Source organism: Schistocerca serialis, chromosome 2 (genome assembly GCF_023864345.2).
Source record: "Schistocerca serialis cubense isolate TAMUIC-IGC-003099 chromosome 2, iqSchSeri2.2, whole genome shotgun sequence".
Taxonomy (NCBI): domain Eukaryota; kingdom Metazoa; phylum Arthropoda; class Insecta; order Orthoptera; family Acrididae; genus Schistocerca; species Schistocerca serialis.
In genome coordinates, this window is record NC_064639.1 from 407,041,742 (window position 1) to 407,069,214 (window position 27,473).

General features: G+C 45.2%; 1 protein-coding gene across 1 annotated transcript in view; it reads right to left on the bottom strand.

Moving 5' to 3' along the window:
- Window positions 1-212: 212 nt before the first annotated feature.
- LOC126456025 (retinal guanylyl cyclase 2) overlaps window positions 213-27,473 on the bottom strand; it is a 337,992-nt gene continuing 310,731 nt past the window's right edge. The window contains 3 exon segments of the mRNA XM_050091780.1: window positions 213-656; window positions 11,934-12,276; window positions 21,982-21,993. Coding sequence (XP_049947737.1) covers window positions 213-656; window positions 11,934-12,276; window positions 21,982-21,993 — 799 coding nt within the window.

Sequence of the window (27,473 nt, forward strand, 5' to 3'; positions counted from 1 at the left end):
CGAGGAATCGTTCACGGTCGGCTTTCCACATTCAATCGAATAACGCCTTCGTAGATACTTCAGCAAGTGGGAACTACCCTCGACCACCGACTGGTGGGCGTCGCATCACAAAATGCCCGAAAGCTAGAACGGAGGCTCGGGACGCTTTCGTATCCACAGGCCGTGAGATCGTAGCTTTGCTGTGATGTCGTGTAGGAGGAGGGTGCGGCGGCTCAGTTGAGGGACTCCGCGGAGACGGAGATGGAGGCGAAGGCGGGCAGGCGCGAGTGGTGCCTGGCGGCGCCCAGCGGGATCTCCTCGATGCGCTCGAGGTCGGGGGCGGCGCCGGCGCTGTTCTGCTTGCAGAGGCGGCCGGTGGAGGCGGCGCGCTGCTCGTGGTGGGCGGCGTGCGCCGCCGGCTCGTCGCCGCGGTCCAGGCTGAACTGGCGCCGCAGGAAGCGCGACCCCGCCCCCGCAGAGCGGCCCGCCGGCACGTTCAGGTGCTGCTCGCTGGGCGACAGGCAGCGGTAGTGGTTGTAGTTGGCGCTCAGGTCGCGCCGCTGGTGCGCGTGCGCCGCCGCCGCCGCCGCCGCTGCCGCCGCCGACCTGCAGTTGAGCGACGACGCCGACACCCCCAGCAGCGCCGCCGCCACCTCCGACGCCGCCAGGCCCGAGCTCTGCCACGGGCACACACAACAGTCGGCACTTGTTGACTTGCGGATTCCCCAACCATCTACTACAGGGCCTGTTCACAATACTGGGTGTACCAGGAGCAGTGTTCATTACTAAAGCCGTCGGCACACGCACCGTGCATCCGAACGTTGAGCGGGCCGAGTTTCTGACGTTATAGCGTGGAATAGCACGTTCGGGAGTCTTTCCGAACGTGCAGAGCAATATCTGGCATGTCAGATATCCTGAGCGTGCGTCTGAGCGTTGACCAATCAGATGGCACGACGCCACCTACGTCACGTGCACCCCACCTCCCTTCAGCATTGAGCTGTCACGTGCCATATTGGCATTCAGTTCAAGCCTACGCGTATATATGTCGCTTCTGAGCACCAGCAAACTGAGAATCATTCGAAAACCTGAACTGCGTGATTCGTTGCAATAAAATAATGAGAGACACCATATTCGTGGCAAAAGAATTATTGTAACTTGCGTATTTGAAAGTAGCGACACACTGAGGATCCACGAAAAACACATTGTTCTTGGTACAATTTGTTATAATTAAATTTTAGTTAGTAACATAGCTACGATTAAAGCTTTTAGCATGTCGTAAGCCCTTGTAAGAAGACCCCAACTGAGTAGTAATCACTTTAGCGTAGTGAGTAGCGTTACTGAATCAAGATTAGCTATAGGATCTGAAGATGGTTCACATCTCGCGAAGTCTAAATACTTTTTTCATAATATTCGCGTATATAATAGGTTATGATGCTTTATTGTTAGTTTAATGTAAGTATATACTATAATTTTTGATGTTATGTAAATGTAAGTTCACCTTTTTTTTTTTTGACGAGTGAGTTTGTTCGATTGGGTTAATCTGCAGGACAGCTTGAGCTACTTGTGTAAAGATATTTTGTTTCTTTTTCTTTTGAGTTTCGTGATTACCATGTTATAAAGTTTCAGCTACTCAGTAGAAACAGTGATCAAGTAAGAATGACTTTCGGGTTTAACTAAAATGTGGGGAAGATAAAATAGTGTTTATCTTATGTGGAGAACTATAGCAAATTTGTGTCCCACTGTTTGTAATGGTGCTTGTATTATAAGCCTGTGTCCTTATTGATTGGACATGGTACTTTCCTTTTTGTCTTAAAACATATACATCGATACAGAAGTTTTTGTATGTGTATATTACATATAAAACAACGTGACTAGGATATGAACAATGGAGGAAATGTGCCTTTTAACAGAGCTAACGTGGGAATTTTACGCAGCCTGTTGAGTAAACAGTGTGATTTACGAACTAGAAACATCCCACAACTGCCGCTGGAGTGCGTTGCGATCACGTATACCATGTCGGGGCCCACGTACCGTATGCACAAGTCGCATCATTCCTGAGCGTTCAGCAGCACGTTGAACTTGGCACGCTCAACGTTAACGTTCGACAGCACGGTCCGTGTGCCAACGGCTTAAGGCCCATCACGCGCACGATCATTTGAAACTAAAAACTTCATATGCCTCGATCCGAATGGTTTCCGGCACAGAACACAGTTAGCGTACGGTAGGAATACGCTGCACCATGTCAACAACGTGTGGCTGTTCCTGCACAAGTTGTTGAGTCACCCTTTCAGAAAAGAAATGGGAACTTTGAATAGTACCTCTTTCACAAAATGAACTGAAAACTCTGGTAAACTCTCTATGATCAGGAATTCGACGTGCTTGAAAGCACCGACCATATTCTCCGACAGCAGCAGAAGCACTTCTGTCCCAGAATCCTCATCTACATTTTCTTCTTTAGTGTAGATGTGTGGTATTTTAGCAAGCGCGTGTACGAAAACAACTGATGCTTTTCTCTGATATACTTTAAGTCCCTTGCACTACTTCACACACAACACTGCATGGACAACTCCGCGTTCAATGGGCCATTTAGTAGCAGAAAGGCATCCTGAGCAAAGAGAGTGGAAAGCAACGAGGTAGGTTGGGCTATAATAAAAACTTAAAGAGGTTAGGTGGGTAAGCCATATACGTTAGGTGGCTTTAGGAGTATTGATGTAGACGTGCTCGCTCTAGCCCAAAAACAAAAGAACATTAAATTTGTTCTATTTCGAAAACCCTTCGGGATAGGGCATACGTCCACATGAAGTTTTTTGCTTGAAATAAGCTTTCCTGTCATATACGTGAATAAACCTGATGGCTGTAATTAAAATTTCCCTATTTAACACGTTATAACGCGGAAACTAATTACCGTACGATTACAAAGTTGGCTACCATTAACGTCCAGAGTATGGGGTGCATGATTTCCGTGCGTCACAGCGCCACCGTCCAGTTCCAACTCTGGCCACCACGTGCCGTGAGCGGTCATCGTGATTCATAGTCCCACACACCTGACCAATCGCACTATACTTGTTAATATGTCGACATGAGCTTGAATAGAAGGAGCAGGGCATTATTGGTGAAGCTCTGTTATCAAAATAAGAGTAATGCTGCAGATGCACTTCAAGAATACCACCGCCTCAAAGGATCACAGAAGGGTCCTCTTTCTCCACCTGCTCTGCGGAGCATGATGAAGAAGTTCGAATCAACTGAAGAACTGGGCATCGCTCGAGGAAGAGGCCGACGGCCGTTGCACCACAGGTGGTTTAAGAAATCGCTATTGCTATGGGAGACAACGGTGCGCGTTATTCCCGATCGACAGCCAGTGCGCGTGCTTTCACGACAGTACTGTACTGAAGGTGCTTTTAACCATTCTCAAATTGTATCCATACAAAATCCATATCGCACAGCAGCTTGCACCACAGGATGCACAACGACATGTTGACTTCGCTCTCCACCTTTCTTACAAGGACTGAAGTTGACGACGGCTTGCACTGGACCATCCTATGGATAGACGAAGTTCAGTTTTCTCCGAGGGGTGAGTTGAACACACAGAATTGCGGAGTGTGGGGATCTTCACCTCCTGTCACTGCCCATGACGGTTCTCTGTACGGTGAACGTGTGACCTACGTTCATCATTGGTCCATTCTTTTTTGTAAAGGTTGGCACTCAAGGACCAAAGACATGCAGTGTGACTGGCCAGCGTTACTGCGATATGCTTCGCCAGCGTGTCATACCCGCCCTACAAGAGAGAGAGGCATTGAACTCAACAGTTTTCATGCAGGATGGGGCCCCACCGCACATCGCTTGTGAAGTTCACCTGCTTCCTCGAAACACATTTGGAAAAGATCGGATTATCGGCCGATCGTTTCCAAATTCTTGGCCGGCACGATCACCTGATCTCACTCTCTGTGATTTCTGGTTGTGGGACTACCTCAAGGACAGGGTTTACCAGGGAAACATTTACACATCTGGTGATATGAAGCGCAACATATCAAGAGAGGTAGCCAGCATACCTATGGACGTGCTTCGTCGTGCTGAGCAGAATGCAGTCCTGCGCTTTGAGACTCTTCTGGACACTGACGGGCGCCATATTGAGCCCCTTTTGTAGCAGTAATGGTACCGCTATATCATGGTATGCTGTACTGTGGCAGCGCATTAAAAGTGTTTCAATTGAACTGAATCTACGTTATTTCTCTTCCCCATATCCTTGAACATTAATGCTACCAAATTTGGTCCTCGTACAGTAATTATTTTCCGTGTTATAACGCGTTAAATACGGGAAATTTAATTACAACCACCTGGCAGGTCATTTCTCCCCGGACACCCTTTATATGTAAAATGACAACATTTCCGCCATCGTTTCTACATCGTCAAACGACAGTTGTGATTGAGGACAAGCTACCACCTGTCAAGCTACCAGCGGGCTGGCAGACATGAAACTTATGACACGTAATCATGTGTGAATTTGATACAAAAACTGCTCAAACGCATCTTTGCTGTTTTCTGTTACAGGTATTACGCAGTGATCTACGGCATGTTTGTGAACCAAACATTCCGTCTCCTAATGTTTCCACTTAACAGTGACGTAATAGCCGAATTCTTCCAACAGCGGATAATAAGCAGTTACTGCAGTCGCTGGCGGAAATGTCATCATTCGAAATATATTGTACAATTGTGTTGCCTGCCGAAGAAAAGTTCGCAAGACAAAAAATTTAGTCACCCTCAAGAGACGTGACGCTATCACCATCTCTAGTCTTAATAGTAGTCTCAAATCGACGATGAAGGAAGTCCACGATATCCTTGAGGCTTGCCATAACTAGTTGAAGACAACTCATTGACGCTTAAATTCTATTGAACTGCCAAAATCCGGAGACTTTGAACGCTATGTTTCACTTGATTTTCCAAATAGTATCAAACATGTTCAGCAGGTACAGTTTGGCGGGCTTGTCGAGGTGCGAGACAGTGCCTGACTGTTCGTCAAACCATGAACGTATGCGTCCAGCTCTGTGAACACCGCTGTTGTCATCTTGGACGCTGGTATTTCACAGAATACTAATTATGAAATGAAACAATGAAAATGTTGAAACAAACATCTTGGTTCATGTTCATGATAACCTGCTCATAGTACGAAAAGCACCCTCAGAACATTATGGGGCACGTCCTGCCACAATTATATTTACTAATTCCAGTGCGTCTGGTGCAGTGAGATGAAAATCGTAGTACTGTTACTGGCGTTTAACACTTACAAAGCGTCGATCGAAATCTTTTTTATGGAGTACTATTACTCCAAACTACAGAAATGTCTGTCACATCGCCCTTAACCATGGCGTTTACAGGCTGCTCACAGGATTAGCTTTCGACAGGGCCCCAAATCGGAAAGCTAATTCCACCTAGTGTGACATTTTATATCGTAGTATAAATACAGATTCGATTAAATCTTTTAAAAGATAAAAAGGCGGACAAGTGACTGATACTTCAGTAACACTCTTATAAGTTAAAGAAATATTTATCTAGTAGTTTTGCGGAAATTTGAGCAATTAACACGTTTAGGGATTATTTAAGGCGAATGAAAATAGCAAATCATTTCTTACTTAGATTACTTTGAAGTTAATGGACAGGAACTTCAAGACCACTCTCACTACGATAGATATGCTTCACTCCACGTGACCCTTCCTGCTTAAATCATTCGCTATTTTCTACGTGAAAGGAGCCTATTTACTTTACGTAAGCTTTCGAACGAAGATACTAAACCCCGAGTCTATTCTGTTCTGTTTCGAAATAGACCAGAGGAAGCCATGTTACACCGAAATTTTTCAGTGTATGGCGAAGTGTGGCGCTGAGACTGGAGACAAAGGAAGCTAATTAGCTCTCCTTCAGTGAACTGTTTTTAACTACGCGGAAATCTATATGTGTATACAGATTTAGTAATGTTATGAAGCTGTTTATCATCATCTCTGCTTTACGAGAGGTGAAGCCTCACAGTTTCAGCGATCTTCCTCTGCTGTTCTTCATCAACTTCTTTAGATCTGAAACTCGTTTAATTTGACTTTCAGTGACAATCAGGAACGAGTAAAATTAAGAACGCGTTTTGTTACCACAAAATTTCCAATGTATCTAGTATAAACCGAAAGGCGCCGGGGAGGGGCCTGGAACTCACCCTGCGAGCGGGCCTGGGCGTTTGTTTAAATTAGCATGATTTATTCATAACTACAGGTCTGCGCAAATGCGGAAGTAAAAAAAAGTACGAAAGTCTAAGTCACCCCTGCCAATGGGCGCCATTCGGATGCGGCCGATGTAGGCTTCCTAGAGTTGCAGCCGCTACTTCTGCCTCAAGCAGCTGCTCTGCATGGAAGTCGGACACACTGACCACTGAGCTACGAAGGCAGTGTGGAAAAAACCCTGCTCTCATGCAGATATCTGAGGCATAACTGCGAACATGTCCGATAGCGATGACTTTGAGCAGTAGTGGAAAAGGCCAGTGCCATCACAACGATTTTCGTCTGTTTGCGTAATTCTTCTTCATCACCTGCTCCCATTTCACTACGAAACAGTGGCAGTTATTGGCCAAATGCCTTTCATATGTGAGTGACGTGCCCAGCTTGGATGTAGATTTAGGCGCTTTCCCACATCCAACAAGGTAAACACCAACCTGGTGCCCATGTCCTGCTTCAGATACACCCTACACAAACATTAAGAAAAGTTAATCAAACGTGAACATGAGATTTACTGTAGATGCAGACAGATGGCGTACACAGATTCCCTCCTGGGTTGAGTGGTGTTGTCAGGAAGGACAAACGTCTACCAACTGTTACTAAAATTGCCGAAACACATCTAACAATGCTGACGCCAAAGCGAAAAGGGAAATGGCAAGGAGGAGGAGGAGGAGGAGGAGGAGGAGGAGGAGGAGGAAGAAGAAGAAGAAGAAGAAGAAGACATTAGTCACAGACTACTGAGATAGTCAACTATTGGCCATACACTACCGGCCATTAAAATTGCTACACCAAGAAGAAAAACAGATCACAAACGGGTATTCATTGGACAAATATATTATAGTAGAAGTCAGCCTCATTCCGCCAACGGCCTTGTCAAAGAGGGCGGAGGAGCGGATAGAGGTTCAGGGCACTCTCTTGTCCTAGGGGTGGGAAATTGCCCTAAAGGCGGAAGAATCAACAATGATCAACGACATGAGGATGCAGAAGGCAATGGAAACCACTGCATTAAAGACACGTAACGCGTATCCACAAGACATGTGGCCTGTAATTGGAGAAGTGTCATGATGATCTCTCCATTGGCAAAAGATTCGTATAGTCCTCCATTCGGATCTCCGGGAGGGGACTGCCAAGGGGAAGGTTACCATGAGAAAAAGATTGAATAATCAATGAAAGGATAACCTTCTACGAGTCGGGGCGTGGAATGTCAGAAGCTTGAACGTGGTAGGGAAACTAGAAAATCTGAAAAGGTAAGTGCAAAGGCTCAATCTAGATATAGTAGGGGTCAGTGAAGTGAAGTGGAAGGCAGACAAGGATTTCTGGTCAGATGAGTATCGGGTAATATCAACAGCAGCAGAAAATGGTATAACAGGTGTAGGATTCGTTATGAATAGGAAGGTATGGCAGAGGGTGTGTTACAGTGAACAGTTCAGTGACCGGGTTGTTCTAATCAGAATCGACAGCAGACCAACACCGACAACAATAGTTCAGGTATACATGCCGACGTCGCAAGCTGAAGATGAACAGACAGAGAAAGTGTATGAGGATATTGAAAGCGTAATGCAGTATGTAAAGGGGGACGAAAATCTAATAGTCATGGGCGACTGGAATGCAGTTCTAGGGGAAGGAGTAGAAGAAAAGATTACAGGAGAATATGGGCTTGGGACTAGGAGTGAAAGAGGAGAAAGACTAATTGAGTTCTGTAACAAGTTTCAGCTAGTAATAGCGAATACCCTGTTCAAGAATCACAAGAGGAGGAGGTATACTTGGAAAAGGCCGGGAGATACGGGAAGATTTCAATTAGATTACATCATGGTCAGACAGAGATTCCGAAATCAGATACTGGATTGTAAGGCGTACCCAGGAGCAGATATAGACTCAGATCACAATATAGTAGTGATGAAGAGTAGGCTGAAGTTCAAGATATTAGTCAGGAAGAATCAATACGCAAAGAAATGGGATACGGAAGTACTAAGGAATGACGAGATACGTTTGAAGTTCTCTAACGCTATAGATACAGCAATAAGGAATAGCGCAGTATGCAGTACAGTTGAAGAGGAATGTACATCTCTAAAAAGGGCCATCACAGAAGTTGGGAAGGAAAACATAGGTACAAAGAAGGTAGCTGCGAAGAAACCATGGGTAACAGAATAAATACTTCAGTTGATTGATGAAAGGAGGAAGTACAAACGCCGGCCGAAGTGGCCGTGCGGTTAAAGGTGCTGCAGTCTGGAACCGCAAGACCGCTACGGTCGCAGGTTCGAATCCTGCCTCGGGCATGGATGTTTGTGATGTCCTTAGGTTAGTTAGGTTTAAGTAGTTCTAAGTTCTAGGGGACTAACGACCTCAGCAGTTGAGTCCCATAGTGCTCAGAGCCATTTGAACCATTTTTTTGAAGTACAAACATGTTCCGGGAAAATCAGGAATACAGAAATACAAGTCGCTGAGGAATGAAATAAACAGGAAATGCAGGGAAGCTAAGACGAAATGGCTGCAGGAAAAATGTGAAGACATCGAAAAAGATATGATTGTCGGAAGGACAGACTCAGCATACAGGAAAGTCAAAACAACCTTTGGTGAAATCAAAAAGCAACGGTGGTAACATTAAGATTGCAACGCGAATTCCACTGTTAAATGCAGAGGAGAGAGCAGATAGGTGGAAAGAATACATTGAAAGCCTCTATGAGGGTGAAGATTTGTCTGATGTGAGAGAAGAAGAAACAGGGGTCGATTTAGAAGAGATAGGGGATCCAGTATTAGAATCGGAATTTAAAAGAGCTTTGGAGGACTTACGGTCAAATAAGGCAGAAGGGATAGATAACATTCCATCAGAATTTCTAAAATCATTGGGGGAAGTGGCAACAAAACGACTGTTCACGTTGGTGTGTAGAATATATGAGCCTGGCGATATACCATCTGACTTTCGGGAAAGCATCATCCACACAATTCCGAAGACGGCAAGAGCTGGCAAGTGCGAGAATTATCGCACAATCAGCTTAACAGCTCATGCATCGAAGCTGCTTACAAGAATAATATACAGAAGAATGGAAAAGAAAATTGGGAATGCGCTAGGTGACGATCAGTTTGGCTTTAGGAAAAGTAAAGGGAGGAGAGAGGCAATTCTGACGTTACGGCTAATAATGGAAGCAAGGCTAAAGAAAAATCAAGACATTTTCATAGGATTTGTCGACCTGGAAAAAGCGTTCGACAATATAAAATGGTGCAAGCTGTTCGAGATTCTGAAAAAAGTAGGGGTAAGCTATAGGGAGAGACGGGTCATATACAATATGTACAACAACCAAGAGGGAATAATAAGAGTGGATGATCAAGAACGAAGTGCTCGTATTAAGAAGGGTGTAAGACAAGGCTGTAGCCTTTCGCCCCTACTCTTCAATCTGTACATCGAGGAAGCAATGATGGAAATAAAAGAAAAGTTCAGGAGTGGAATTAAAATACAAGGTGAAAGGATATCAATGATACGATTCGCTGATGACATTGCTATCCTGAGTGAAAGTGAAGAAGAATTAAATGATCTGCTGAACGGAATGAACGGTCTAATGAGTACACAGTATTGTTTGAGAGTAAATCGGAGAAAGACGAAGGTAATGAGAAGTAGTAGAAATGAGAACAGCGAGAAACTTAACATCAGGATTGATGGGCACGAAGTCAATGAAGTTAAGGAATTTTGCTACCTAGGCAGTAAAATAACCAATGACGGACGGAGCAAGGAGGATATCAAAAGCAGACTCGCTATGGCAAAAAAGGCATTTCTGGCCAAGAGAAGTCTACTAATATCAAATACCGGCCTTAATTTGAGGAAGAAATTTCTGAGGATGTACGTCTGGAGTACAGCATTGTATGGTAGTGAAACATGGACTGTGGGAAAACCGTAACAGAAGTGAATCGAAACATTTGAGACGTGGTGCTATAGACGAATGTTGAAAATTAGGTGGACTGATAAGGTAAGGAATGAGGAGGTTCTACGCAGAATCGGAGAAGAAAGGAATATGTGGAAAACACTGATAAGGAGAAGGGACAGGATGATAGGACATCTGCTAAGACATGAGGGAATGACTTCCACGGTACTAGAGGGAGCTGTAGAGGGCAAAAACTGTAGAGAAAGACAGAGATTGGAATACGTCAAGCAAATAATTGAGGACGTAGGTTGCAAGTGCTACTCTGAGATAAAGAGGTTAGCACAGATAAGGAATTCGTGGCGGGCCGCATCAAACCAGTCAGTAGACTGATGACAAAAAAAAAAGAACTGACATGTGAGAAACAGAGCTTGCATGGCGTGTACACGTACAGCTGCCCATGTAGCTTCAACACGATGCCACAGTTCATCAAGAGTAGTGACTGGCGTAGTGCGACTAGCCAGTTGCTCGGCCACCATTGACCAGACGTTTTCAGTTGGTGAGAGATCTGGAGAATGTGCTGGCCAGGGCAGTAGTCGAACATTTTCTGTATCCAGAAAGGCCCGTACAGGACCTGCAACATGGGGTCGTGCATTATCCTGCTGACATGTAGGGTTTCGCAGGGATCGAATGAAGGATAGAGCTGCGGGTCGCAACACATCTGAAATGTAACGTCCACTGTTCAAAGTGCCGTCAATGCGAACAAGAGGTGACCGAGACGTGTAACCAATGGCACCCCATACCATCACGCCGGGTGATACGCCAGTACGGCGATGACGAATTCACTTTTCCAATGTGCGCTCACCGCGATGTCACCAAACAAGGATGCGACCATCATGATGCTGTAAAGAGAACCTGGATTCATCCGAAAAACTGACGTCTTGCCATTCGTGCACCCAGGTTCGTCGTTGAGTACACCATCACGGGCGCTCCTGTCTATGATGCAGTGTCAAGGGTAACCGCAGCCATGGTCTCCGAGCTGATAGTCCATGCTGCTGCCAACGTCGTCGAACTGTTCGTGCAGATGGTTGTTGTCTTGCAAACGTCCCCATCTGTTGACTCAGGGATCGAGACGTGGCTGCACGATCCGTTACAGCCATGCGGATAAGATGCCTGTCATCTCGACAGCTAGTGATACGAGGCCGTTGGGATCCAGCACGGCGTTCCGTATTGCCCTCCTGAACCCACTGATTCCATATTCTGGTAACAGTCACTGGATTTCTACCAACGCGAGCAGTAATGTCGCGATACGATAAACCGCAATCGCGATAGGCTACAATTCGACCTTCATCGTGATGGTACGCATTTCTCCGCCTTACATGAGGCATCACAACAACGTTTCACCAGGCAACGCCGGTCAACTGCTGTTTGTGTATGAGAAATCGGTTGGAAACTTTCCTCATGTCAGCACGTTGCAGGTGTCACCACCGGCGCCAACCTTGTGTGAATGCTCCGAAAAGCTAATCATTTGCATATTACAGCATCTTCTTCCTGTCGGTTAAATTTCGCGTCTGTAGCTCGTCTTCTTCGTGGTGTAGCAATTTTAGTGGCCAGTAGTGTATAAGTGTAACCCCTTAATACGAAGTTTCGTAGTCTCGCTAGCCGTAGCCTGCAAGTTTCTGCATGCGAGCAGGCTTGTGCAACACCTCCCCAACGGCGCGGTGACTGCTCGCAACGGGGACCCCACCACTACGATTGGCCCCTCCCCAACAACACCACATGCGCAGTTACGTGGTGCGGACCTACACTACCGTACACAATAGCCACTGGACGATACGTTACACCCGCTGCTCACCTGCTCCGCCGAGGCGGACTTGACGGGGTGGTCGAGCGGCGCCGAGTTGGCGGCGCCGGCGCTGCTGTGCACGGAGGCGCGCACCTTGAGGTCGCACGTGGAGACGCTCTTGGCGGGCAGCGGGCTGGCGTGCCCGGACGAGCCGCCGTCCTCTGACCTGGCGTGCTGCTGCGGCTGCTGCTGCTGCGGCTGCTGCTGCGGCTGCGGCTGCTGGGGCAGAGGCTGCGACTGCTGCGACTGCGGCGAGCGCTCCCTCTCCCTGTCCGCGCTGGAGCCTCCAGAGCCCGCCCCGCCGCCGCCGCCCGCGCGGTACCGGCTGGCGCGGATCAGCCGCTCGTCCAGTCTGCGGAACACACACCGCTGGAGCCACCGACGTTACGCCAACATACTAATTCCATCCAGAAAGTAAAATGGAGGAAACGGACAGTGTTTCACAAAAATCATAACACAAAGCTCTGGTTGGTTCTTTTCTTGTACTACCGGTTTCGGTTACCTGTACCATCGTAAATGGAGCATGAGTCATAAATGTACACATCTACATCTACGTGATTACTCTGCTATTCACAATACAGTGCCTGGCAGAGGGTTCAATGAACCACCTTCATGCTGTCTCTCTACCATTCCACTCTCGAACGGCACGCGGGAAAAACGGCCACTCAAGTTTTTCCGTGCGAGCCCTGATTTCTCTTATTTTATCGTGATGATCATTTCCCCCTATGTAGTTGGGTGCCAACAGAATGTTTTCGCAATCGGAGGAGAAAACTGGTGATTGAAATTTTATGAGAAGATCCTGTGGCAACGAAAAACGGCTTTGTTTTAATGATTGCCACTCCAATTCACGTATCATGTCTGTGACACCATCTCCCCTATTTCGCGATAATACAAAACGAGCTGCCCTTCTTTGTACTTTTTCGATGTCATCCGTCAGTCCCACCTGATGCGGATCCCTCACCGCACAGCAGTACTCCAGAATAGGGCGGACAAGCGTAGTGTAAGCAGTCTCTTTGGTAGACCTGTTGCACCTTCTAAGTGTTCTGCCAATGAATCGCAGTCTTTGGTTTGCTCTACCCACAACATTATCTATGTGATCGTTCCAATTTAGGTTATTTGTAATTTTAATCCCTTAGTATTTAGTTGAATTTACACCCCTTAGATTTGTGTAACTTATCGTGTAAGTAACTACAAGCTTAAAAATAAAATGTTACTTACAAGAGCAATACGCTGCAGTACTACTGAAACTCGACCAAAAACGCCTTACATATTACGAAAATGGAAGCACAGGAATGCAGCTGTCGACACATTCATTGACAAAAATACGTCAATCCGTTCACAGTTGAAAAATTGCATTGCTTGCTATTAGAAACCGACAATATGAACCGTGTACGTATGGGTGACGTACAAACAGGTCAACTGCGTAGCAGAGTGAGCAAAGCACAACGAATACAAAGAGAAATCAGTGGACTGCAGAAATACGAGGCGCATTCAAGTTCTAAGGCCTCCGATTCTTTTTCTCCGGACTGGAAAGAGATAGAAACATGCGCATTGTTTTAAAATGAGGCCGCGTTCATTGTCAATACATGCCAGAGATGGCAACACCATACGGCAGATGGAATTTTACCGCCAGCGGCGAGAATGAGAACTGTTTTAAATACTTAAAATGGCGATGTTTTCCGTACTTGAACAGCGTGCAATCATTCGTTTTCTGAATTTGCGTGGTGTGAAACCAATTGAAATTCATCGACAGTTGAAGGAGACATATGGTGATGGAGTTATGGATGTGTCAAAAGCGCGTTCGTGGGTGCGACAGTTTAATGAAGGCAGAACATCGTGTGACAACAAACCGAAACAACCTCAGGCTCGCACAAGCCGGTCTGACGACATGATCGAGAAAGTGGAGAGAATTGTTTTGGGGGATCGCCGAATGACTGTTGAACAGATCGCCTCCAGAGTTGGCATTTCTGTGGGTTCTGTGCACACAATCCTGCATGACGACCGACCACATGGCTGCCCGTGTGGCATGTTGCCAAGCAATGTTGATACGCAACGACAGCATGAATGGGACTTTCTTTTCGTCGGTTGTGACACTGGATGAGACGTGGATGCCATTTTTCAATCCAGAAACAAAGCGCCAGTCAGCTCAGTGGAAGCAAACAGATTCACCGCCACCAAATAAATTTCTGGTAACCGCCAGTGCTGAAAAAATGATGGTGTCCATGTTCTGGGACAGCGAGGGCGTAATCCTAACCCACTGCGTTCCAAAGGGCACTACGGTAACAGGTGCATCCTACAAAAATGTTTTGAAGAACAAATTCCTTCCTGCACTGCAACAAAAACGTCCGGGAAGGGCTGCGCGTGTGCTGTTTCACCAAGACAACGCACCCGCACATCAAGCTAACGTTACGCAACAGTTTCTTCGTGATAACAACTTTGAAGTGATTCCTCATGCTCCCTACTCAACTGACCTGGCTCCTAGTGACTTTTGGCTTTTTCCAACAACGAAAGACACTCTCCGTGACCGCACATTCACCAGCCGTGCTGCTATTGCCTCAGCGATTTTCCAGTGGTCAGAACAGACTCCTAAAGAAGCCTTCGTCGCTGCCATGGAATCATGGCGTCAGCGTTGTGAAAAATGTGTACGTCTGCAGGGCGATTACGTCGAGAAGTAACGCCAGTTTCATCGATTTCGGGTGAGTAGTTAATTAGAAAAAAAAAATCGGAGGCCTTAGAACTTGAATGCACCTTGTAGATACTAACAAGACATTTCAACCAGAGTACAGTACAAAACAGTATCGCCATATCGATGGACGAGTCAAGATTTGGTAAAAATGGTACGTCACAGATGGTAATTATATATACTGAAGAGCCAAAAAAACTGGTGCAGCTGCCTAATATAGCGCAGGGCTCCCGCGAGCACGCAGAAGTGCCGCAACACGACGTGGCATGGGCTCGACTAATGCCTGAAGTAGCACTGTAGGTAACTGACACAATGAATCCTGCAAGGCTGTCCATAAATCAGTGAAGAGTACCAAGGGGTGGAGATCTCTTCTGAACAGCACATTGCAAGGCATCCCAGATATGATCAATAATGCTCATCTCTGGGAAGTTTGGTGGCCAGCGGAACTGTTTAAACTCAGAAGAGTGTTCCTAGAGCCAGTCTGTACCAATTCTGTGTCGCATGGCCCCGATGGAATTGCCCACGTCCATCGGAAAGCACAATGGATATGGATGGATGCAGGTGATGAGACAGGATGCTTACGTACGTTCACCTGTCAGAGTCGTATCTGGACATATTAGGGGACCCATATCACATGCACATGCACATGCCCCACACCATTACAGAGCCTCCACCAACTTGAACAGTCCCCTGCTGTCATGCAGCGTCCGTGGACTCAAGACGTTGTCTCCACACCCGCACACGTCCATCCACTAGATACAATTTGAAACGAGACTCATCCGACCAGGCAACATGTTTCCAGTCATCAACAGTACAATGTCGGTGTTGACGTGCCCAGGCGAGGCGTAAACTTTGTGTCGTGCAGTCATCAAGGATATATGAGTGTGCCTTCGGCTCCGAAAGCCCATTTCGATGATGTTTCGTTGAATGGTTCGTAAGTTGACACTTGTTGATGACACAGCATTGAAATCTGCAGGAATTTGCGTAAGAGTTGCACTTCTTTCACGCTCAACGATTCTCTTCAGTCGCCGTTGGTCCCATTCTTGCAGGATCTTTTTCCGGCCGCAGCGATGTCGGAGATTTGATGTTTTACCAGATGCCTGATATTCACGGTATACTAGTGAAATGGTCGTACGCGAAAATCGCCACTTCATCGCTACGTCGGAGATGCTGTGTCCCATCACTCGTGCGCCGACAATAGCACCACGTTCAAACTCGCTTAAATCTTGATAACCTGCCATTGCAGCAGCAGTAACCGATCGAACAACTGCGTCGGATACTTGTTGGCGTTGCCGAACGTTGCGCCATATTCTGCCTATCTACATATCTCTGCATTTTAATACACGTGTCTATACCAGTTTCTTTGGCGCGTCAGTGTATAGTGTAAAACAAATTCTTTTAATAAACCATTAGTGTTCGAAATCAATAGCATTAAGGGCTGTATCCAGGGCGGAGAATTGTTACACTTAAAACAACAAATTAACCTGTCAGCACGTATGTATTCCACACCAACATAATTATTGAACTGTCAGAATGGGTTCTTAGTGAAAGTAATAAAATTTTATTGATGAAGAGAAGTAACATTTTCTGTTGTCAACTTAGATGAGTCCATCGTGACACATCGCGATGTCTTAAATACGAGGGACGTGGAACAAAAATAAAGATGTTAGTACAATGCATGTCTATTAGTGGTCATACCAGTTGAGTAGAAAATGAATAGCAGCAGGCATGTTAAGATTGCAGAAAATTCACAAGCCGAAATGAAATGCAGAATATATTATCCTAAGATAGCTTATGTCAATCTGTTGAAAGTAACATGTAGTCAAATGCTATGAGGATGATAAATACATCATTGTATAATATTAATTAACAGGTACAAATCGATGATAATTCATTACCGCAGAAGTAATGTTAAAATAGAATTATATGAAGAACACACATGTCATGGTACTAATATACTGACTGAACGGGTACCCTGTGTCACCTTTTTTTTCCTGTCGACCTGCTTATAAATCATCTATATGTTGCAACTCTTCTTCTCGATTTCTAGTAGAGTATAATGCTATTTTTTAACTTGAACCTGACTGCTGTATTTTTATCAGTGAATATGCCAATAGCTACATTCTGTCTCTCCAATTTTGTAATACGTAAGGTGGAAAATTGGAAATTTGTGGTAAGGTCTTTTGGGACCAAACGGCTGAGGTCATCGGTCCCTAAGCCTACGCACTACTTAATCTAACTTAAACTAACTTACGTTACACACACACACACCCATGCCCGAGGGAGGACTCGAACCTCCGACGGGGGGAGCCGTACGGTACATAAGGTGTTTTTGTTCGAGATTCGTTACTACTACAGCGTACTGCTCTTGTCATTTACATTTTATTTATGTGATTTTAGTTACATTTGTGACTCATGCTACACTTACGAAGAAGATATATGTACCGGATAAGGGTCTGCAACCGAAATCGGCAGTACTATGAATTGTGTTACGAGTTTTGTGAAATATATTTGCGCAATTACCAACTGACCGAAGAAAATGTTCGAAATGGACTGTGCTACACTATACAGAACTTGATCGAACGCTACCCAACTGATACGCAGTATTTCCAAGCTTTAGATATGATGACTATAATTTCGCCCGTATCCGAGTTTCTTTTAAGGTTTTCAGTACAGAAAGGACCCATTACGACAGATGGAAAATGGTCTGATTACATGGTGGTCAGTGTGTGTGTCTAACGTTGCCAGTAATCTTCATTGGTGACAGCAACACAGTATGGCCAGAGGACATACACGGACACCCAGTCGCCATATTTCGAACTCTGTGAAAAGTCCAGTCATTTTTTTCAGGGACTTGGAGCGGTTTGCTGCTTGTTTGAGCCGATGTGGACAATAAGAAAATAAAATAATCACCACCAGCTACGTCCCCAGTACGCCCCCAACATCCTTGCACGAAATTATCACGAAATACGTGTTGCTCCCGCTTGCTACCAAATAGCTGTGGAGGAACCAGACTAGTGGACACAAAAGAAACTGCATAGAAGCACTGGTGACATTTCTGCAACGGCACCGCCACAATGTTAACGAGTTTTCAGACATGGTTAGCTCAACTGGTTCCAGAAATATCAAAAGACGATCCCATTGGTATCACAACACAGCTTGGTAGATCAATTTCGAGTACTTAAAGAAATAATCCAAATATTGCTTACTTTCTCGAAGATTATAAGATATCTATTAGATATGTACCATGTTGCGTATTATGTTTGTTAAGTGCCGATATATGAATAGACTAACACGATACTATGACGATGACTGTTTTATGAGCGGCTTAAAACACTTCCGATTCGACAAAGGAAATAATGAAGACTGTCTGCTTTCACGGCTTTTCTTTCATTAGAATCGGGTTCGTTTCGTTGTTTGTATCAAAGCGTTACAAAAGGACGAATTTCATAGTTGCATATTAATTATTTATCGTATGATGTGTACATTGATTTACATTTATATACAATATTTTCAGGACTAAAATGTACAATCACAAGTTCGTACAATTTTACAGCTCTATGTCTAGTTCTTCAATCCACTTGACTGCTTCATCCGATGTACGATGAATGTCCATTAAAGTTCCTCTGAAAGTACGATGAGGGCAGTCAGCAACAATGTGATGAATCGTCTGTGAGGGGGCACCACAGTCACAATTTGCAGAGCCAACCCATCCCCATTTGTGCAGTAGATAGCCACATCGGCCTTGTCCAGTTCGAATGCGGTTAATGATCCTCCACTGACGCCTTGGAAGATCAAATCCTTGCGTCTGCTTGGAAGGGTCCTCGACTAGATGTTTATTGGCTACTGAAGACTGATCCCACTGGAGTTTCCATGAACTGTTAATGTTGAAAGCAGATCCTTCAAGGTCGAGTGCTGTGCGCCATGGTGGTTTCCTCGATTTCAAGCGTTGGTGTGTTCCTTGTACAATATCTTGATGGATGGGGAGCTGGGGGTTCTGCTGAATGTTTTTCCACGTCTTTAGGAGAGCTTCTGATCTTCTTAGGGCTGGAGGTGGGATGTTGCTTAGAACCGGCAGCCACAGCGTGTTTGTGCTCCGAATACATCCTGTGATTAATCGCATTGCCTGATTGAGTTGCACGTCTATCTTCTTAGTGTGAACACTGTTGATCCAGGTTGGGCAGCAATATTCAGCAACAGAATATGACAGAGCTAATGCTGTAGATCTCAGGACGTTAGTATTGGCTCCCCATGATGTACCAACAAGCTTCTGAAGAATATTATTTCTAGTTTTAACTTTAGCAGCCACATTTGATAAATGCTGCTTGAAAGACAGAGTTCTATCTAGTGTTAATCCCAGGTACTTTGGTGTACTACAGTATGGCAACACTTGGTCTCTGAATACAACTTCTGGTTTGTAATTTGACTGTCTGTTACGTAGGTGGAATGCAGATATAACTGTTTTCTGAGGATTTAGGTGGAGGCACCATTTCTTGAAATATTTGTCTAAGGCTTCCAGATCAGTGGATAGAATAGTTTCAGCATCAGCAAAGTTGGAGTACTGAGTCACCAGACAAATATCATCAGCATATATGAATTTCCTTGAAGATGTTTCTGGTAAGTCGTGTGTATACAAATTGAAAAGGAGGGGAGCCAGAACAGACCCTTGAGGTAAGCCGTCATTTAGTTTAAACATTCTGCTCCTATCATTATCTGAGTAGATCTGAAAGAACCTATTGCTTAGCATATTGTTGAGTAAGGCCGTGAGTTTACGACATGGGATAACACTCACAAATTTTAAAAGGAGTCCTTCTCGCCAGACAGTGTCATAGGCAGCAGATAGATCCAAAAAGGCAGCCACACTTACTGATTTCTTCTCATACCCATTTTCAATGTGCGTAGTGAGAGATAGTACCTGATCGTTACAACTTCTCCCAGGTCTAAATCCTGCTTGCTCGATAGGGATGTGATGGTTGATTGTTTCACAGATTCTGTTGTAGATCAGGCGCTCAAGGAGTTTATAAGTGATACTTAAGAGTGCTATTGGACGATAGTTTTCCACTTTTGTGGGATCTTTATTATTAATAAACTGTGTTCAGTTTATGTTTTGTTGGTCGTCTGTAAACACAAAAGTATGAAATGGTTCCTTTCGGAAAGATTTACAAAAGAACAATGCTTACGAAATGTATATACTGAAACTGAAAGATATCTGGAGCAGTTATACGCAAACATTTTTCTTAATTTCATTCTTTTAATGAATAGCTGTGAAGCCTGTATTACAAACGAAGCTCTTCTGCAAATGATATAACACAGTGACAGTGCGATGGAGTAAGTCAGAAAAGCTCGAGAAATAAGTATTTGTATCCTAGTGTCAATGTTTTTCTCCCAGCTAATGTTCATTACACGCCATCTTCTGACCACAGCGTTGTAAATCACACAACAATTTAATAAGAATCTCTAAATCATCTTTAATGTTCGTTCTGGAGAATTTTTCCCGTTAACCAAGTCTGCATGCTCGATTGGTGTGAACTCAGTTAAACTTCTATGGAGACTGGTGGTATTGAGAGAGACATCTGTTTATATCAGCTACCTTCGTCACGAGGAACGGCTAGCTATATGAAGAAAAGAATGCGATCGGTATGTCTTTTATTTAATTATTTATTAATTGTATTAAAACAGGTTCATTCTCTACTCCAGTGGGCAAAATGGGCTGCCCAATATTCGAGCCATGGTAGAACCCGGTTATTTTTTTCAAAATATCCGGTGAACTGAAAGTGGGGCACGGAAGGGCCGAACTGGGAATATCTGAGAGATTTCCACTTCCGTCATTTTCCTTAAAACCTACGAAAGCTCCCAAAAGTCTTGATGGGGTTCGAGGGGGGGGGGGGGGGGAAGGGGGGGGGGAGCTATTTTTACGAGGAACATTCAATCTGTAATGCAACACTTTTTTTTCTCAGCCGATTTGGTTGACAAAATGCGGCATTTGTTGTGGGACGTCGAAGAATATTCCCGCTTCAGCCCCTATAGTTTCACGAAATTCTGATAAGTGGCGACGCTATACGTAACATTCAAAATGGCGTCTGTAGAGGAGGTACGTTCCAGGCAGAGAGCTGTCATTAAGTTTCTTTTGTCGGAGTATCACAGATATTCATAGGCACTTGCAGAATGTCTGCGGAGACCTAGCACTGAACAAAAGCACGGTGACTCGTTGGGTGAGACGTCTGTCATCATCGCAACAAAGTCGCGCAAACTTGTCCGATCCCCCGCACGATGGCCTGCCATACACAGCAGAACTTCTGCAATATTGGAACGTGCGGACACTCTTATCCGAGGTGATCGACGGAACACAATCGAATACCTGTCTCCTCAAGTGGTTCAAATGGCTCTGAGCACTATGGGACTTAACATCTCAGGTCAACAGTCCCCTAGAACTTAGAACTACTTAAACCTAACTAACCCAAGGACATCACAGACATCCATGCCCGAGGCAGGATTCGACCCTGCTACCGTACCGGTCACGCGGCTCCAGACTGAAGTGCCTAGAACCGATCGGCCACCAGCGGCCGGCCCTCTCTCCTCAACTAGACGTCACTGTTGGTAGTTCTGACACACACGTCTCATTCTTCCTCAACCATCTTAAAGCCCGAAAATCGCACCTTCCGACTTCCATGAAGCAAGTACTCCGCGAGAAGCAGTATGTGGACGATGGGAAGGGTAGTATGTGGGGATAAAGGGCCCTTCCAGTAAGGTTGCGTAAGACCGTCGCTTTGAACGGAGATTGAAAATAGGTTTTTGTAGCCAAACGAGTAGGGAGTGCTGTGGCGTATTGGAATCCTGAATAAAACTAACTTGCTTTCAGAAAAAAAAGTGTTGCATTACTTACTGCACGTCCCTACGAATTTAATTCTGAGACAACACTCTATGTTTCGTACGCATACTACAGTTTGTGTTATATCAGATACGACTTTACCGACAAAGTTTGAGTGATGTCCAAAAATGTTTGCCGAGCACTTTGGCTTTTCACCAGTTCACGTAACGCATGGGTTAGGAGATCTCCATCTGATCATTTTGATTTTAGTAATAAGCAGTTGAATATAGTCGATCCCTTACAAACCGCTTAGCAAACAGCCATGAACCTTCGAAAGTTCATCGGGAGACTGAACATGCAACCTGCATATTAGCTTTCGCCAAATATATTCATGCATCCTTCGTAATATAACGCAGGCTGTAGGCGAACTACGCTAGCTACAAAATTTGTTCTTAAACAAGGATAAAAGAATAAACTATCAACAACTACACAAGAAGGAGACCAACACCTAATTATGTTCGATCAAGCAGAGACAAATAAAGAGAAGAGATAATGGTTAGGCTTACCCGTGGCTTTCCCTGCAGCGAGAAAAGAAAAAAAAGAAGGATCACATTATAACTTTTTGTTTGATTTTGCACAGGTATGAGGAGTTCTGAATGTTACTACGTGAAAATACACTGGAAAACAATTATTTTCTTCATGTGGGGTACCACATCCGCATATTTGCTGAAAGAAATTGCAAAGTTTCCCGCTCAATTGTAGTTTACACTTATTTACTTTATTTAATTGCGCACTATCGGCCAGTTTCGGCCTTACAGGACTTTCTCAAACTCTGTATTGGTCAACATTCTGGTTTCAATAATACGCTTGCTCGTATATGGGTTCGCTTTCAAAACTGCCATATTTGCTTTTAAATAACCGGATGTGTAACTTGTTGACACCTACAGAACTTGAGAATAGCCAGTAAGGTCGAAACTGGACAATTATTCTTAATTAAATAATGTAGGCAAGTGTAAACTACAGCCGAAGTGGTACATTTACAATGACTTTCAACCGGAAAACAATTTTATATTAAAATTTGTATTGTTTAATGTTAATCAACAAGATATATGACACGTCATCCAGTAATCTTTGATTTAATAGAGTTCTTATATTTGATTAGCTCTACCATTACACTACCGCTGTTACTTGCAGAATCTGTGCCATGTGTAGACGTGTAGCTGATCACCTATTTTGTAAGCTGCGTCGGATGACACCATCTTCAGTTCAGTCCTACAATGAAATTATTACGAATCGATGTTTCTATGACACCGTGTTCGTATGTCGCGCCATAACGTTATAAACAATCGCACTGTGGTCGTAACTTAGTGAATCTATGTCGGTAGGAACATCGCCCACGAAAGCAAAAGTCCAATCTGAATCCCGCTCCGACACACAGTTCTAATTTGTCAAATATTTTCACAACAGTGTACATTTCTCCGTAGAGAACAATGATCCGGTCTGTTACATAGGTAAAGCGCGTTTCTGGAAACCGAACGGTCACGAGGTCGAATCCCGGTCGGATGACAGAATCTTTCAGTCTGCCTTTAACCCAGCCTGCAGTTTCAGTGATGCGAAGGCTCGCCAGGAAAGACACGTCGTTCGGATTTGACGTTAAATTGTAGACCACCCTTCCCACACAGATCAAAAATTTTGAAAATTTGTGGTAAGTTCGTGTGGGACCAAACTGCTGAGGTCATCGGTCCTAGGCTTACACATTACTTAATCTAACTTACGTTAAGGACAACAAACACACCCATGCCCGAGGGAGGACTCGATCCTGCGCCGATGTGACGTCCATTTGAATGACGTACACCAGTCTGTAGAGCCACACGGAATTATCATCATACAGGCGAATGGAGTTTCCCCTTCGAAGCAAATTATCTGAATCAATCGAATTAAGCTTAGTAGCCTAAACTTAAGTACGCTTTTGGGGCTGTCAAATATTTCCCAAAATTCCCCTCCTGCCGTTCAAAATGAATCATGTGCAGCCCACTTTTCTGCTCAGTGAGATTGCCTGTTTTAAGGAAATAAAACTGTCATGCGCTGAATCGTCGACTACCGAGATGAAATTGAAGCTTATGATGCAGTCACAGTGCTCCAGAAGCGGCGTTTCCACAGTGATAACAAGCGGCAGGAGGAGCAAATGATATCAGTTAGCACTTTTGTAGCAAAATAAGACATTAGAGTTGGAGGATACTTCTGACTGGACAAGGGTTGGGAAATAAATCAGCTGTGTCTATTTGAAAGGGATCATTCTCACATTCCCTTAAGTATTTTACGGAAAACGTGGTAAACATAAATCTGCTTCGTCGGACGGAGATTTGAGCGTCACTCCTTTTTTTCGGAAGGCATCCTCACATCCTAGAGAAGCGTCGCAGTGTTTAAAGCAGTAATCTATCATTCGAGAGAAGAGGGCATTAACCGTCCACTATAGCGCTGTTGCCACCTTTCAGCATCTTAACGCTAATGGCTGCAGTTGACAACAATAGTTGAGCAGCGACAATCGTGAGGCGATGAAAAGGAACTTTTACAAAACAGCTTTACGTGATTGGCAGACGTGGGTGCGCGAATTGCCGTGCTCGTTCCTCTGTCATTTGTTAGTGTTATTACCCCGACTCGACTACAGGCGACAGTGCTTCTGGTTTTCCGACACTGTCGTGAGTAGCAGGCAGAAGTAGTAGTTGTTCTTTCATTCAGCCGCCAATTCGTGGATAACATTTACAACGATGCTGGACATGTCTTGGTATTACAGATTAGGAATAAAAAACGTATTTCACATATACCGGTATTTACATACTTACAGATTTAATGTGACAAGGCTGGGGCAGATAACTCAGCTGTGGCCTTGTTGTACGAACGATACCGGCATTTGCCTGAAGTAATTTAGAGAAACCACGGGATACCTGAACCAGGATGTCTGGATGGGGATTACAGCCTCCCTTCTTCTGAGTATAAGGCGACTCTAGAGATTTGTTTCACAGTAACGAGGATGAACTAGTGCTCTTAGCTCTTCCGGTATGTTTTAGATCCCATGTTTACAGACACTTTCTGGCTTCTAGTATCGTGTACTTCCAAGTGTACGCGTTTACGCCATTAATTATGATTCGCGTGTTGTTACATTAGCCAGTCACTACTACTCTTACTAAATAAACATAATAATAACAGCACTCAATACATTCGTGCTAAGTTATTTCAATTTTTCAGTCATACAGACGATTAAACTAGAAACCGTAGTTTCAGAAACGTAATTCAAATGTAACTTAACTACAAACCTAATTTTCTGATTTGAAAAAAGGTGTCAGTCACCAAGATGGCGGATGCTACACTGCTTTGTGCCTCAAGAAAATAAATAAGCGTTTGTGCCACGATTATAAATGCGAAAATCGGAAGAACAACAAGCAGAGAGAAAGTAGGTACATCTAAGCAGTAATTTATCGTAAATACTCAATTTGAGAAGTATAGTAGCTAAACAAAATTGTTATTTTGCACAAGCCAGCTACAGCATCCCAACTGCAGACGATGCTTTTAACGATGTACGAACTGAAGTCTGAATTACGCCCACTGAAGATGGATGAAAGCCCGAAACCCGTATCGGCGTGAATGTAAATACATAGAGAAGTGGCGGATTGCCGGATTGCTTAAAAAAATACACTCCTGGAAATGGAAAAAAGAACACATTGACACCGGTGTGTCAGACCCACCATACTTGCTCCGGACACTGCGAGAGGGCTGTACAAGCAATGATCACACGCACGGCACAGCGGACACACCTGGAACCGCGGTGTTGGACGTCGAATGGCGCTAGCTGCGCAGCATTTGTGCACCGCCGCCGTCAGTGTCAGCCAGTTTGCCGTGGCATACGGAGCTCCATCGCAGTCTTTAACACTGGTAGCATGCCGCGACAGCGTGGACGCGAACCGTATGTGCAGTTGACGGACTTTGAGCGAGGGCGTATAGTGGGCATGCGGGAGGCCGGGTGGACGTACCGCCGAATTGCTCAACACGTGGGGCGTGAGGTCTCCACAGTACATCGATGTTGTCGCCAGTGGTCGGCGGAAGGTGCACGTGCCCGTCGACCTGGGACCGGACCGCAGTGACGCACGGATGCACGCCAAGACCGTAGGATCCTACGCAGTGCCGTAGGGGTCCGCACCGCCACTTCCCAGCAAATTAGGGACACTGTTGCTCCTGGGGTATCGGCGAGGACCATTCGCAACCGTCTCCATGAAGCTGGGCTACGGTCCCCCACACCGTTAGGCCGTCTTCCGCTCACGCTCCAACATCGTGCAGCCCGCCTCCAGTGGTGTCGCGACAGGCGTGAATGGAGGGACGAATGGAGACGTGTCGTCTTCAGCGATGAGAGTCGCTTCTGCCTTGGTGCCAATGATGGTCGTATGCGTGTTTGGCGCCGTGCAGGTGAGCGCCACAATCAGGACTGCATACGACCGAGGCACACAGGGCCAACACCCGGCATCATGGTGTGGGGAGCGATCTCCTACACTGGCCGTACACCACTGGTGATCGTCGAGGGGACACTGAATAGTGCACGGTACATCCAAACCGTCATCGAACCCATCGTTCTACCATTTCTAGACCGGCAAGGGAACTTGCTGTTCCAACAGGACAATGCACGTCCGCATGTATCCCGTGCCACCCAACGTGCTCTAGAAGGTGTAAGTCAACTACCCTGGCCAGCAAGATCTCCGGATCTGTCCCCCATTGAGCATGTTTGGGACTGGATGAAGCGTCGTCTCACGCGGTCTGCACGTCCAGCACGAACGCTGGTCCAACTGAGGCGCCAGGTGGAAATGGCATGGCAAGCCGTTCCACAGGACTACATCCAGCATCTCTACGATCGTCTCCATGGGAGAATAGCAGCCTGCATTGCTGCGAAAGGTGGATATACACTGTACTAGTGCCGACATTGTGCATGCTCTGTTGCCTGTGTCTATGTGCCTGTGGTTCTGTCAGTGTGATCATGTGATGTATCTGACCCCAGGAATGTGTCAATAAAGTTTCCCCTTCCTTGGACAATTAATTCACGGTGTTCTTATTTCAATTTCCAGGAGTGTATAATCCACATTCACGAAGCTCAACAACCAATAAAATTGATAAATAATTGTGAACAGATCTTGTACTCCTTTTTCAGAGAATGAGGGAAGTACTAACAAATTCCTGTTTAGATCTATATGTCTACGTGGTTCGCTCTTTCATTTTATAAATTTTATACAAACAGCAAAGAATATGAAACTTCCTGGCAGATTAAAACTGTGTGCCCGACCGAGACTCGAACTCGGGACCTTCGCCTTTCGCGGGCAAGTGCTCTACCAACTGAGCTACCGAAGCACGACTCACGCCCGGTACTCACAGCTTTACTTCTGCCAGTACCTCGTCTCCTACCTTCCAAACTTTACAGAAGCACTCCCCGCACCAAATGCCTATCCGCTTCAGATCTTCCTGCATTTCGCTGCAGTTTTCTAATGTTGCAACTACTCTGCATACTACAGCATCATCCTCGAAAAGCCGCATGGAACTTCCGACACTATCTACTAGGTCATTTATATACATATTGTGAAAAGCAATGGTCCCATAACACACCACTGTGGCACGCCAGAGGTTACTTTAACGTCAGTAGACCGTACATTCTCGTGACCACCGCAGCCGGCTGTCACGCGCAGTGGGCACATTCCTGCCAAGTCATTCTGCAGTTTCGCAGAAGGAACATCCAGCTTGTAGCCCTGTTACACGACCTCGTTCAGACTCAGAGATGTGTCTATAATGGGTCTTTGTCACCCTAAGGACGTTCTTGAGCACCATCAACTCACCACGTCCAATCTCACATGCAAATGACGCTCACGACCGTTGCAACTATCGAGCGAGGTGGCGCAGTGGTTAGCACACTGGACTTGCATTCGGAAGGACGACGGTTCAATCCCGTCTCCGGCCATCCTGATTTAGGTTTTCCGTGATTTCCCTAAATCGCTACAGACAAATGCCGGGATGGTTCCTTTGAAAG